General features: G+C 56.3%; 5 protein-coding genes across 5 annotated transcripts; 1 reads left to right on the top strand and 4 right to left on the bottom strand.

Moving 5' to 3' along the window:
• Positions 1-245: 245 nt before the first annotated feature.
• INS49_005442 (uncharacterized protein) lies at positions 246-1,855 on the top strand (the record flags this gene model as incomplete). The annotated part of the gene is made up of 2 exons (XM_043166222.1): positions 246-594; positions 672-1,855. The coding sequence occupies 2 exons, from the start codon at positions 246-248 to the stop codon at positions 1,853-1,855; spliced, it is 1,533 nt and encodes a 510-aa protein (XP_043017254.1).
• Positions 1,856-2,578: 723 nt separating this feature from the next.
• Positions 2,579-6,334, bottom strand: INS49_005441 (uncharacterized protein; the record flags this gene model as incomplete). Its single annotated transcript, XM_043166221.1, has 4 exons — positions 2,579-4,032; positions 4,096-4,243; positions 5,134-5,712; positions 6,251-6,334. The coding sequence occupies 4 exons, from the start codon at positions 6,332-6,334 to the stop codon at positions 2,579-2,581; spliced, it is 2,265 nt and encodes a 754-aa protein (XP_043017253.1).
• Positions 6,335-7,994: 1,660 nt separating this feature from the next.
• Positions 7,995-8,951, bottom strand: INS49_005440 (uncharacterized protein; the record flags this gene model as incomplete). Its single annotated transcript, XM_043166220.1, has 5 exons — positions 7,995-8,041; positions 8,154-8,202; positions 8,291-8,371; positions 8,466-8,483; positions 8,703-8,951. 5 exons carry the CDS (start codon positions 8,949-8,951, stop codon positions 7,995-7,997), a joined length of 444 nt encoding a protein of 147 aa, XP_043017252.1.
• A 687-nt stretch (positions 8,952-9,638) lies between these two features.
• Positions 9,639-10,623, bottom strand: INS49_005439 (uncharacterized protein; the record flags this gene model as incomplete). The annotated part of the gene is made up of 3 exons (XM_043166219.1): positions 9,639-9,715; positions 9,785-10,104; positions 10,319-10,623. The coding sequence occupies 3 exons, from the start codon at positions 10,621-10,623 to the stop codon at positions 9,639-9,641; spliced, it is 702 nt and encodes a 233-aa protein (XP_043017251.1).
• An 802-nt stretch (positions 10,624-11,425) lies between these two features.
• On the bottom strand, positions 11,426-13,770 carry INS49_005438 (uncharacterized protein; the record flags this gene model as incomplete). The annotated part of the gene is made up of 2 exons (XM_043166218.1): positions 11,426-13,578; positions 13,638-13,770. The coding sequence occupies 2 exons, from the start codon at positions 13,768-13,770 to the stop codon at positions 11,426-11,428; spliced, it is 2,286 nt and encodes a 761-aa protein (XP_043017250.1).
• Between the last annotated feature and the right edge of the window lie 49 nt (positions 13,771-13,819).

Genomic DNA, 13,819 nt, shown 5'->3' with positions numbered 1-13,819 from the left:
ACCATTGACTATTGAACGACCATTTTCGAGGCCACTAGACTACTCTCGAGTCGTCAATTGGACCTTTTTGGACGTCTGGGTTGTTGCTCCTGGCTGGCAGTTCGACTTGTCGTCTCACTTCCCTGCGCGTTCAACAGGAACGACTTCGTTCTAACGGCCAGCATCCTCTCTTTACACCCTCTTCTCTTGGCCTCTCCCTCAACTCTCGACCCTTCACGCACTCTATCGCCGTCCCCCACCCAATCATGTCGCCTGCAGTCCGCCGGCGGCGGCCAGACGACTTCCAAATCCACCAGGATGGCCCCTCGACAGAAGACACCGAGATGAACACAGACGCTGCTGGCGGCAGGGAGGAGGAGTACATTGACGAGGAAGACCAAGAACAGGAGCAAGACCAGAGTCAAGAACGGGGGGCACGCGGGGCCCGTCGGGACGTCGACGAGGAGGAGGATGAGGAGCCTGAGCTTGATGAAGACGACGAGGACGAAGAAGAGTCAGACGAGGAAGAAATACTGGACGATGACATGAGGAGGCTCCAAGATGCTTTCCCGGGCTTCAGACGCAAATACAAGCTCATCAAGAGGATCGGAGAGGGTGTGTAGACGCCAATTCTCGCCCGTCGGCGTGCTGTGACTTTGACACTGACTGACTGCTACTTTCAACTTTTCCAGGCACATTCTCCACCGTCTACAAGGCCGAAGACCTGCAGTACGACCGCTACGAGAACAAATGGGATGTCGACAAGGAGAACGAGTCGTGGACTCCGCCTCCCCTCAAGCGGCACGTCGACCGCAGTAGCAGCTCTTCTGCCACGATCGACCAGGCCTCAGAGCTCACATCCCGCGCCACGCGACAGCACCGCACACGGTCACGCTTTGTCGCCATCAAGAAGATCTACGTCACGTCCTCCCCCTCGCGAATCCTCAACGAGCTCGAGCTGCTTCACGACCTACGCGACTGCCCTGCCGTCTGCCCCCTGATTACGGCCTTCCGAAGCACAGATCAGGTCATTGCCATCCTCCCCTACTTCTGCCACCACGATTTCCGGGATTATTTCAGGAACATGACCATCCCCGACATGGCCGTTTACCTCCGCTCGCTCTTCACAGCATTGTCAGCTGTTCACCGGAATCACATCATACATCGAGACATCAAGCCTACAAACTTCCTCTACGACCCCTCGACGCAACGTGGTGTTCTTGTAGACTTTGGCCTTGCAGAGCGGGAGGGCGAGGACAGCAAGCCCTGCTACTGCCACGAAGAGCCCAGTGTCCGGCGGCAACGCCTGAGGGCAGCCGTCATGGCCAACGGTGGTCCCCATCGTGGCTACCCAAAGAATGATACCCGCCCCTCTCGTCGGGCCAACCGTGCCGGCACCCGCGGATTTCGTGCGCCCGAGGTCTTGTTTAAATGCACCGAGCAGACCACCAAGCTCGATATCTGGTCCGCCGGTGTGATCCTACTCACCATCATGTCCCGCCGGTTCCCCTTCTTCAACTCGGCTGACGATGTCGAGGCCATGATCGAGATCGCGACCATCTTTGGCCACAGAAGGATGCGCATAGCCGGGCAGCAGCATGGGTGTATGTTCGACACCACCATACCTACTATCGGGCAGAACGGTTTCGACCTGGGCAAGATCATCATGTGGAGCACCCTTCGAGACGAGAAGAAACAGCCTTTCTCCGACGAAGAGAGGATCGCCTTGGATTTCCTGGCTCGTTGCATGGAGCTGGACCCGAGCAAGAGGATCGATGCGGACGAGGCGCTGGAGCACGAATTCTTGATGATGGGCATAGAGAGCCAAGGCAGCGAGGAGGAAGACATGGATGTGCTTCCAACAGACGAGTACTGAGATGGGAATTGGTGGACAACATTTGAGGGTTCATTCCACCTGGAGTTTGGGAGAGGGCTCAGTTTCCTTGGGCCGTCACGCGAAGACGTATGTACTATTCAAGCTGTACAATATGCGACCGGATTCGGCGTCTGTGGCTCGGCGGTGGGCATGGCATGGCTGGCGTTGGTCCGAGTATGGCACCTGGGCGGGACTTACGTGTACTGATGCACATGTAGAAGGCGTTGGAGTTTGCGGTATACCAATTTAATCATCGATGACACCAAGGCGCTGTCGCCTCAATCCGGGCAGCCCAGGCGACATGAGACTTGCAACCACCTGGCACCCGTCTCACACAGCGATCAGCCGGATTCATACTTCCCTCGCTCAACAAACGGCATGTCCTGCGGCCTCAGCACTCCGTCCACGGAGCGGACCATCCTGGAACATCAGCTGTATGCTGTGAAGAGGTAACGCGAGGCAAGGCTGAACCCCCATGGCATTTAGCTGCCTCCTTCCGAAGGGCAGAAGGTGAGACTAACGTCACAGCAGCGACAACAAACACTTTGTCTGTCACCGGTTCTTTGATCAAGGTACTCAATTGCTATACTAATACAGGACTAATCAATGTTCTTAGACCGCTTCGAAGTTATCAAACACTATACATCAATCCAAGCTTCCCTAATCCGGTCCCTGGCCGGCTCAACACCGGGGCGTCCTCTCCCAACCAGCGCGTACCACGTCTCACTTCGATATCCCCTGTTCCTCCGGGTAGATGACGACCGCCTGGAGAAGCACCTCCTGCAAATTCGTACAGGCCCTCTTGACGACATTGTTCAGGGCCGACGCGACGGTCCAACCACACCTTTCCGACTGGGCGACCGACGTGTACCCGTGCTGCAGGCCACAGATGAGCAGGAAATCGGCCGAGTAGTCGATGGTGCACCGCAATGGCTCGCGCTGGAAGACGGGCTCCGTCAGCCAACCCACCACCGTGTCGGCGGGGAGCAGCAGGACCGAGCTGTACGAATTGAGCGGGCCGAACGTGATGTACGCGGCCCACCAGGCGTCGCCGATCTGCTGGAACAGGAGGCCCGTCTCGCGGTCCAGCGTCCACGCGGCCGCGTCGTCCAGGTTCGCGGTCACGTGCGTTTTGAGGTTCGTCGTTATGGTGGTCCCGTCTGGGTCGTCCGTCGCGAAGTACTGCCCGGTCAACGTGCCCGCGCTGATCTTGATGAAGATCTCGGGCCCTATGGGTTCGAACGGGGTCGGGCCGCTCGATTCTGAGCTCTGCGTTGCGGAAGACTCCACGGATGATGGCTCCACGGATGATGGCTCCACGGATGATGGTTCCACGGATGATGGAGCCTCAGTGGTGCTGAAATTACCCGTCTCGAAGGGCAGGAAGGAGTGCGACGATGTGGTTGGTTCAAACTCGGACGACGTCTCTGGTGGAGTTGACATCTCTGGTCGAGTTGACGTCGTAGGTTCTGCTGATGCAGCTGTGGAGTAGTTCGAGAAGCGTTCTGAGGAAGTTGGTGTGTAGGATGTACGGAAGACGGTCGAGAAAGAATCAGAACTCGTCTCGTTCGAGATGGCGAGCCTGGAGGAAGAGAACGGCGCTGAAGAAGGCAACGTGCTGGCACAATTGCATTGCGAAGACTGCGCCGGCGGTGCTGTGGGCTCCGCTATGCAGAAGACGGGGCCGGAAACAGTGAGCGACATGGCAAAGAACTCGTCCACCTGGATGGTCACGATCACAGAACCCCCGCCAACCGCAAGGCAAGCTGGCTCTAGGCCCGGGCCTACGACTATCGGCTCAGGCAACCTGCTGCCGCTGTTGACCGGTGAGGCTGTTATCAGAGGTCGTGACGAGATGCCGGCCCTTGATGTCCCTGGGATGATAACCGTATTTGTTGCAACTGGTTGCGGCGCCGTTGTGGTCGTTGGTCCGGCGCCGATGCACGAGCAGGCACTCTCGAAGCGGTATGCCACATCTCCATAGCAGGCCCGCACGATGTAGGTGGGGATCACCTGCGACGGAACAATGGTGCTGGCACCAACAAAGGGGCCACTGATGGTGGTGATTTCTCCAATACCGGACGTGATGGTCACTGTGCTCGTCGTTGGGGGCGGAATGACGGTCGTGATGAAATGTGCAGAACACTCCTCAGCCCCTGCGGGGTTCCAGTACATGGCTGTTTCTTGTCAGTATATTTCTTCTCTTCGAAGGTTGGTATGTACTTCCTAGGGTCTCGCACCTCCGTAACAATTGTCTTCGATACAAGCAGCATCCGCGCTCCGGAGCACCATGGCAGCGGCCAGAATCAAGGGCAGCTTTCGAAACGACATGATGGGCAGTATACTCCCCGGGAAATGAATGAATGGTAATGTGGTAAAGAACGTGGGCTTGGGGGATTGGAAGATTAGACTGGTGACATGTACTCCTCAGGCCGTTGATGGTTTGTTTTCCCAATACTGCCCTATTAAGAATACCAAGACCACCTTTATACTTCAGAATTTCAAGCCCGTCTATCTGAAAGGGAGAGGCTGGTCCTCATCCGCATGCTGAGGACGATCTCTGTCTTTCTCTTCGCGCCACTCCCTTCTCATCTTGCCAACATCACGATCCCGCAGAGTGCCGATTCAGGGGCGCAGGAAAATGATAACACTAAAATGGAAACGATCTGTCTGTTCTGGACCTTTCAACATCTCATGCCCCTGTCGTTTAGCCACTGTAGGCATTGATCAACACGAGCAAGACTTCACAAGATCGCCGACACGCGCTGCAAGGGAGCCCATATCAGGCAGTCAGGGTGAACACGAGCCAACAGGATTGTGTACTTTGAGTGGAAGCTGATGGCGGGTTCGACTTGAAAGTCTAGCAAGAATAAGCGTGTATATGGCATACTCCGCTGTCCCCGTCTCATGTTGCCGGGACGGGATGGCGTGGAATGTTAAAACAAGCTTAAGCAAGACACTTTAGCTATCCCATGTGGTCCGAGTCTGCAACGATTGTCTCACTGCACCCGCCTCTCACATTTAACCCCTCTGTTCAGGGCGATTACATGCACAACCGTCGTGCCTTTGGAGCTTTCTAGACAGACAAGACAGGCATCTGGGGCCAAGGGCAACAGTCATGTAATGTTGGCGGAAAGTGCCGCAATAATGGAGAGCTGCCGTCTTAGGTAGTATGTAATTATCCTCGAGGTGTTTTGCACCACTAATAGTCTAAATTTTTCTCACTAGATAGAGGGAGATACTCTAGGACAACATCTCGGACAACACCGCTTGCATACCGCAGCACTCCTGGTCAAAGTGTTTAGAGCAGTAGACTGTGTCCGGCTCTGCTTCTTGCCGGCGGTTCCACTGGCCTTCCTCGGTGATTTTGTAGATTCGATGGCTTCTTCAAGAGCCACGCCTGTTTGGGTCTTTTGTGAATTTGTGTCACGCCTCTGGGCCCGAGCATCCCGTGCGATTCGCGAAGCCTTCACGCTGGCGCTCTCTGCCGCGACCGCGCCCCGAGGCCTGATCCGAGCTGCGCTGGGCAGGTGATCCCCATCCTGGGCGTCGCATTTGCACGGAAAATCCGGCCATGAGAAGTAGGCCGCGCCATAATCGACAAATAGCTGCTCGCCGGCTTCAATCTCCTGGTTGGCGACGCACAGAACCACCTGCCGCTTGCCGTACATCCCAATCCGGGCGGTGACGTTTGGGTTGCAGTGATGGTTCACGAAACGTGTGAGGTTGCCAAATTGGTTGGCCGTCACATCGGCAATCTCAGGGATGACGAAGACGTACCTGTCGCGGGGCGGCAGGGACTTCAGGGGATGAAGCCTGCCCAGGTACTCTCCGATGACGGATCCACTCGGTATTGTCTGATTAGCAAACACCCCTTTGCCCGTTGCTCCAGCCCCTCTGATATCACACATTTCCTTACCGGCAACAGCAATAACGTCCTGGAAGTATTCGACACACGCTCGTTCACCGCAAGTATCACGTCCGTTGCCGCACTTTAGTGCTCGTAGTCAGCAATCTATCATGACAGGTACATTTGTACTTGCACCATGCTTGTGTTGCAAACTACGAAGTAGACGTTCTTGGGTAGGAATCCTAACTTACCACCTCACAATTCAGGGAAAAGACATTTCGACTCAGCACGCCATGAACCGTGGCACTTTCCGAAGGCCAATCATTCGGGTCTATAACGTAATCCGTGGTCTCTCGAGGGTCTGAATGGGGTCCATGTACTGGCTGTACTTGCCCGGCCTCATCTATCCACTCAAAGAGTGGAAGTGTCTTCGTGTCTGGTACTTTCACCATTTTCCAAAGCAGATATTAATGATTTTAAATAAGAGAGAAAGCTCGGTGGGGCGCCTGTCCTGCACAGTTGTTTGGGCTATTAAAAAAAAGTACAGGAAGAATTGTATTGCGAATGGAGTCGATCTGGTTGAGCAGGTTGAACAAGAAATCAAGCGAGTTAACTCGGGATAGTTGCATGGCCTTTCCAGAATGCACAAGCAACTTAAAGCTTCTGCCATTGTCCGGATGGAAAGGGCACAGAGGTGGGAATTGCCTTTGTTTTGGAACAGTATTCTATTTACAGTCCGTTATGAGAAAGCAGCTTTTGTAGCCGTTGTGTATATTTAGATATGGCTTTATCCCATTGCAACTTGGGCCTTGCCGCCCCTAGCATATGATGCAAGCCTCTACAATGAGATCCGCTGGTCATGTAAAGTGGGTTTAATTGAAGTCCTGATCGTGTTCCTGAATTTGAGAACCTTGACTAGGTGCTACTTGACGCGTCACTGACTTGGTGTGTTATACTATAATGTTAAATAGCATTGCCTTTCACAATAGTCAGCTCATGTGGGTTTAATAGACTGGTTCTGAGAAAATCGCATCAAAGTAAGCTCCCACAAGTGATGTGGGTTCGTGCTGGCTGCATTCTCCTGGTTTACGCTCTGAGAATATCACCCGAAAACCTTTGATTTGGATATTTGCGTACAAGAGTCCCTCAAGCCTTGTAATATACGTATGAGTAGGCGAAGTATCCATTGAGTATAAAAGCTACCAGAGCTAAAGTAAGCCAGGAACGCCTTAGGAGTATTATGAAGTCGGCTCGATAGGATTAACATCTGTCTCTTGCAAGCCAGACCGATTAAAAATGCCGTTGGCTCACTGTTTGAAGGACACCTCATTCGTTTCCGGGCAGAGATGCTGACTTCCATGCCAGCTATTGAGAAAACGAGCGCGAGTGAACCTCTGAGACGAAACTATGTCATCAGTTTCATCCATCGGCGCCTCGCAGTCAATTAAGCATTCTTGCGTGAAAGTCGACTCTGGAGGAGACTCAAGTCGTGCTCATCTGCTGGTCATAATAGCACTGGCTCCAGACCCTGGACGCTTGAGGGCACTTGTGCAGTTGGCTCCTGAGGCTCGAAGCCTCAGGAGACCCGTGTTGACCCACGCGCAATGGCCCTGAAAGTAGATTGTGAGCTTCAGGTTGTTGATGTAGAGATATTTCTCGACCGGCACGACCAGCCGGTGAGGTCTGGTGGGTGGTGTATAGTGTGTGCTTGATAAAGAGGAGTACAAGATGATGCGGTGGTCTCGTATCACTGCCTTGTCGGGATCCCGAGAAGCAAGAAAAATTACGCCGGATAGAGCTGGTCACTCATTGGGCCGAAGCCGGGCATCAAGACGGTGGACGAGGGCTTCACCTAGAAGCGCGGCGAAAAAGCTGCGGCGTTGAACACAAAGCTCAAAGAACCGCGGATACCCATACAACACCAAAGCGAATCGCGTCACACGACCACAGGAGATCCAGGAGAACCGGCCGTATCAGGGATATCACAACACGTCTCGATTCAGATGCGTCGCTTCGTTGGGTCTTTTTATCATTTCCACATTGGCCTTTTATCTGACACAGGACATCCACCCATCCACCACCCATCTGCCCAGCTCTAGGTGGCTTCCACGGCCGCGCGGCCATGGCTTAACCTGTTGCTTGCTCTCTCCATCGTCTAGAAGTGTCCTCGTCCCGGAGTGGCGTTTGAACGCGTCGCGCCCGTGCGTTTGGTGTCTGCCCGTCTGTCGCCATTGTATAGTACAGTTTTGTTTGTGTCGAGAGTTTGTAGGACAGGCCCGGGTCCGTGATTTAGTGAGCATCGGGTTGGCTCAGGATGTACTCAACGGCTTTGTCGACTGAAAGGAGGAGAGTCTGATTAGCCAATCTCTTTCTCGCCGCCAAAGCAGCCGTGACTAGAGGCCCATGCCTCAAGTTGGCACAATTGTTGAGGGAAGTGGTTTTGCTTACCGGAGTGGATGGCATCTGCGTCCTTGTCGGGGATCTCGATGCTGAACTCCTGTGTTGCATGCGTGTCAGCGCGAATACCTCGGCTTGATTTGCGACCAGGAGCTGAGCCCTGCATCGCGGAAGGGAAATTCCCGTACCTCCTCGATAGCCATCACAACCTCGACGGTGTCCAAGCTGTCCAGGCCCAGATCGTTGGCGAAGTGTGCGGTGGGCTTGATCTGCATTGAGAAACCCCGATGATGTCAGTCGCAAAAGTTCCTACTGCTGGGGGCCTTGATTAAAAACAGGCGTTGTTTGTCCGAGGGTACATACGTTGCTGGGGTCGTTGACCTGCGAGAAACCAAATTGTTAGCAGAAATCGCCAAGGTACAGCAAGAATCACGCCGGGCCTGGGCAAGCCTGCCAGCCCGTCCCAACCTGCGATCCGAGAGAGGCAGCACAAGGCGCGACCACGGCAACCTAACCGTCCCCATCGCGGCACATCAAGGGAAGATGACGCCTCGCCCCTGCACCCCTCGCCCCATCCAACTCGCAAAATAACAAACGCACCTTATCAAACCCAGCCAGCAGGCTGGTGATGCGCCCCTCGACATCCCCCTTGGACAGGCCGGAGCCAGCAGCGTAGCACCGCACCGAGTTCCAGCCGGCGACGCGCGAGACGGGGGCGGCGGCAACAGCCCTCGAGGCGAGGGTAGGTCTCGAGACGACCGAGGAGAAGCTGCGGCTGGTGTTGGTGGCGACGACGGACCGGCGCGCGGCGGAGGCGGCGGATCGGAGGACGGCTGCTGAGCGGAACATTTTGATTATGTGTTGGTGGTCAACCGGGGGACGATAGGTTCGTGAACTGAGGGAGATCTCGGTGGGTACGAAGGTCGGTGGTTGTGGAAATCAATTGCAGGGCAGAGCCGGTTTGTCGTCGACGGGGGTCGATGGGGGGGAGGAGCTCCTTCTCTGGTCTGCAAGCAAGCAATGTACGGGTCGATGATGATAAATTTCTCGCTTGCGAATCAGAGAGCCGGCAATGCTGGGCTGGGGAAGCTTGGGCCACCCTCCTTATGTCAGCAGCTGAGCAGGAGCATTGAGCACTGGATTGCTGTGCCGTGGCCCTTGGCACTGTGGACTCGGGGTGGCCAAGCAAGCAGTGCGGACTACAGCAAGAGCTCCGGTTCCACCCGCCGCCACATTGCCTTCAGAGTGACTTGAAACTGCGTGGAGGGCTGCACCGTGAGAGAGGGCTGAACGAACAGAGTATTGGAACTGGAACTGGTAGACATAGGACAAATGGAATGCTGCAGCATTTGATGATGGATTTCATATACATAGTTTTGTCTACATTCGTCTCCCCCTGCCGTCACCGTGGTGAAAGCCCTGGACAACACACCAGGTTGCCATCTTAATTCCCTTTCCTTTCCAAGTCCTTGAGCCCAGGCTGTCGTGTCAATCCACATGTCATGAACGCTCACAGGCTCATTGTGGTCACAGCCATTATCGGTAGGGGGCATCCGCCCGGATGAGCGCCGCGAGCTCGGGCTCCCACTTGTCTCCGTTCGCAAGCAATTTCTCTGTAGATCAATCAAGTCAGCAAGAGATCTTCAACAACAATGAAGCACCAAATTCATTTATCCACTCACCCTTGTTGTACAGCAGCTCCTCGCGGGTCTCGGTCGAGTACTCGGTGTTGGGGCTCTCGACGATGGCGTCGACGGGGCACGACTCCTGGCAGAAGCCGCAGTAGATGCACTTTGTCATGTCGATGTCGTAGCGTGTCGTGCGGCGGGAGCCGTCGGCGCGCTCCTCGGCCTCGATGGTGATGGCCTGCGCCGGGCAGATGGCCTCGCACAGCTTGCAGGCGATGCAGCGCTCCTCGCCCGAGGGGTAGCGCCGCAGGGCGTGCTCGCCACGGAAGCGCGGGGAGATGGGGCCCTTCTCGAAGGGGTAGTAGATTGTGTATCTGTCGGTGGGGAGTCAGCCAGTCGTTTTCTGTGTTATGCCTCGATCTATGCCTCTGTATCGTGTGTACCGCATCCGATGCTGTTTGCTTTGAATGTGCCCCCCAACATCAAAGCCAGCTTCGTCCCCCAAATGCATCGACCATCCAAACATCTTCCATGATTCCAACTGGGGAAAGCAGGGCAATGCAACAACCGAGACTAAATCCAACTTACGGTGGCCGGAAGAACTGCTCCAGCAGGACGTACATGCCCCGTGCCATCTCGGTCATGAGGAAGTACTTGCCCACCTTGTTGAAGGTGGACTCGTCCTCCTCGTCCCACTTCTTGGTCGGCTGCTGGCGGAAGCCCTTTGGCGGCGGGCCCAGGGGCGTCGCGTAGCCCCGTCTTGCCATCACTTGTGCTGCTGCTGCCGCCGCCGGCGTGGCGAAGCGATATGTGGTGGTGGCGGTAGCCGTGGGGAGGATGGAGGATGTGGCGCACGCTCTGGCGAGACGCCGGGCTGATGTTGTCGACAGCATCGTGGGCTTCGTCTCGGGTCGAGTTGTGCCTGTGTTTGGATGGCTACGGAGGATCGATGACAGAAGAGGCGAGCTGTCTGTGCAGCTTGCGACTGTCGAGGCAGGGCGAGGATTGAAGGGGCCAGTCGGGAGGCCAATTGGGCAACGTCTCGGTCGGCGGAGGGAGTCGGTGGGTTTGGATCCGGGGTGGAGAGGTGCCCAGGCGTAGATGGATGGTTGGTCTGTCGGCGGGAGTCGAGAGCCCTCCTTCAATTGAACGGAGCTTGACGTCGGGCGGTGGGTGGCACTTCTCTCTGGGTGCGCGAGCTGTTTTGGTGGTATTACAAACGGCTGGTTCTGGTTGGCTGAGGGGGCGGGAATGTGGGTCCCAGTGATGACCGTTACATACGGTCATCCGGATGGCGATGTACCTAGGTACCTACTTGTTGCCATCAAGAGCAACTGAGTGAGGAGCACACTCATTACAATTCTTCTGCACGAATACAAGGTGGAAAGTTATTTAAGATGCTAAACAAGTCCCAGGGCAACGATGAGAACAATAAAATAGAATATAGAAATAAAAATAAAAAGACAGACTCGCTGCACATTGCTGTCGCTCGCTTATTCTATCATGGCTGCTGGTTTCACCAGCTCTAGCAAAATTATCGTCACGTCCACATCCAAACGCTGAGAGTCTGTCTACCTACACTCATTACCAATATTGGACTCATGCAGAAAAGGGCAGAGATTGGGGTATTGATCCTGAACCAGACAAATCAACAATGCAAATGCCGCCACTACCAACTGACCGTCACGTCATCCCCTAGAAACTCCGCTCCCACGCTTGCCACCAGATGCCCATATTAGCAGCCACCACGAGGTCCAGCATCTTGAGCCCTTCGTCATGCACGAGCAGTTTGCCCAGCTTGGCCCTCTTCCCCCTGTTTCCCCCGCCCGCCTTCTCCCTCCCGAGTCCAGAGAAGTCAAAGATGGGCTCCTCCTTGTCGTCGTCGTCATCATCATACTCGTGACCCCCGGGGCTCCTGACAAGCAGCCGCCCCAGCCCCTCCTTCATCTCCGCCACCGCCCGGTCCCGGTCCTCCTTGGAGTTGAACAGGTCCGACGACGGCAGGTTGAACCGCAGCTCGCTGACGGGCACCCGGTTGCCCATGTCGCCCATCGGGAGGGACGCGCTCATTCCCCTTGCCCGGCCGGCCCTCCCATTTCCTCCTCCTGCCCCTCCGCCGCCGCCAGAGCCGCCGTTGTTCTCTGGCAGGGCGTCGCGGAGCGCCTGGGCCGCCACGAGCGGGTTGAACCCCTGCGAATGCGTGTTGCGGATGTGGTGGCACTTGAGGGCCCGCCCGTTGCTGCTCGTCCGGAAGTCGCACCGCCCGTCCCACGGGGAGGCGAAGGTGTATCCCTTTGGACGCAGGCCGGCCCCGGGGCGGGCTGTTATGAGCGGTTCGTCTGGCTTTGGTGTCGTCGTTGTGGCCGTGGGGTTCGCGGCGGCGGCTGTGGATGTGGCACTCATGTCAGAACCGTGGCGTTGGTGTTGGTTCTGGGGCTGGTTGTGGTTCTGACGATGATGATGGTGATGATGTTGTTGTTGATGATGGTGGTTGGCGTCGTTATTGGCCGGGTTCGGCACCAGCGAGCCGAACATGGAGTCGTTGGAATTCGTCGAGTTGCCACTGTCTTGCCTTCTGTGGAATCCTGCCCGTGGAGGGTCGAGCGGCTCATTGTAGGCCGAGTCGGTCGCGCTGGTGTTGGTGGACGACCTGTCGCGCCTCTTGCCGCTGAAGGCCTCCTTGAGGTTGGATGTCCACGTCTTGGTATAGGTCATGGCGACTTGTCTCTTAAATCCTTCCTCGGTGTCGTCCTGTCCCTTTTGCTGCTCTGCCTGGGCCTGCAGGCTCGCCGCCAACTCCTTCATGGTCCTCGCAGAACTGCCGCTCGACCCTGGACGTGCGCTGTCTAAGCTCATCCTCGGGAGATCCGACATCTTTGGCAGAGCCGTGGGGAAGTTCCGGAATCGTGCGTACCCGCTCGTCTCGATGTGCACGGTGATGGCGGGGTAGCCCTTGGGATACTGGGCGATCTTGGGCGAGTCTGGGTTCTGAGGGTCCTGCGCGACGATGATGGTGCTTTGAAAGGAGCTGACCTTGCCGATGTTCCACTGGTGTCCCGTGCTAGGGTCGCGGCGAATGATAGAGAGGGAAAAGGGCGTGAACGGCTTCTTGTTCGATTGGGGGGACGGAGAGCGAGATTGTGCGTTCGGCGACTGAAACCCTGGGCTGCGGATGGGACTGCGAGTCTCTTGAATTTCATCGAAAGTTTGGGCTGGTAGATGATCAAGATGCAGAGGCCCTGGTGCAGGCCTTGGTGGGAGGTCCGGGCGAGCCTCATCGGGGGTTGGAGGCGTTGATGGCTTCACGACAGCTGCAGGTGCGGTAGGTTCGTACGGATGGGGCTCCCTGCCGGGCGAGGGCGGACCCGTAGATAATGGGCGGGGTCCCAACGGCTTCCTCACCACTGAGCCTTGGGGTTTGATCGCAGATAGCTTGGTCGGGGATGGTTGAGCCGGCATGTGAGGGCCGTCATTGAAAGGGTCGGCAGCGCCAGCAGCCTCTCCGCCCAGGGGGACGTTCTCCTTGTCGTGTGAGGACGAGTCCAATGGCGGGTACTTGTGCTGGTCGGTCGGAGCGGTGTCGTCTGGGGGCGGCCCAGGAGTGGCAACTGAGGTCGCCTCCTGGAGGGGAGGGACTCTGGCTGTGGAGGGCAGAGGTTTCCTGGCGATCCTCTGGGTCATGGTAGACTCCATGCTGGGCCTTGGGTTGCCACTGTCGACAGCAGCGGCGCCCTTGGGAGCCAGCATGTCATCGCCATCGGTGTCCAGGTGGATGTAGTAGAGCGAGTTTGCGACGTCTTCACCGCCGACAACCTTCCTCTGCGGCTTGAAGGTGGACAGTATTATGTCTGGCGATGACGTCAGTTGCGGGATTCCATCGCTCGGAAAACAGGGAGGTCGTGCTTACCGCGACATCCGGGGACTCTGGAGATGTAGAGGGTGAGGGTCTCTTTGCGCTCCGTCGGGTTGATGGGATATTGAGGGGGATGGGCGGCGATGTGGTTGAGGGCGGAGAGAGACCTGGCCTCAACGCTGGCCATGGTTGAGGGAGGAGGGAGGGAGGGATGGGGGATTTGGTGAAAGTTGCCA

The sequence above is a fragment of the Diaporthe citri genome (genome assembly GCF_014595645.1).
Source record: "Diaporthe citri strain NFHF-8-4 chromosome Unknown scaffold_17, whole genome shotgun sequence".
NCBI lineage: Eukaryota > Fungi > Ascomycota > Sordariomycetes > Diaporthales > Diaporthaceae > Diaporthe > Diaporthe citri.
The sequence above is the reverse complement of the archived record's forward strand: the minus strand, read 5'-3'. Positions and strand labels throughout refer to the sequence as shown.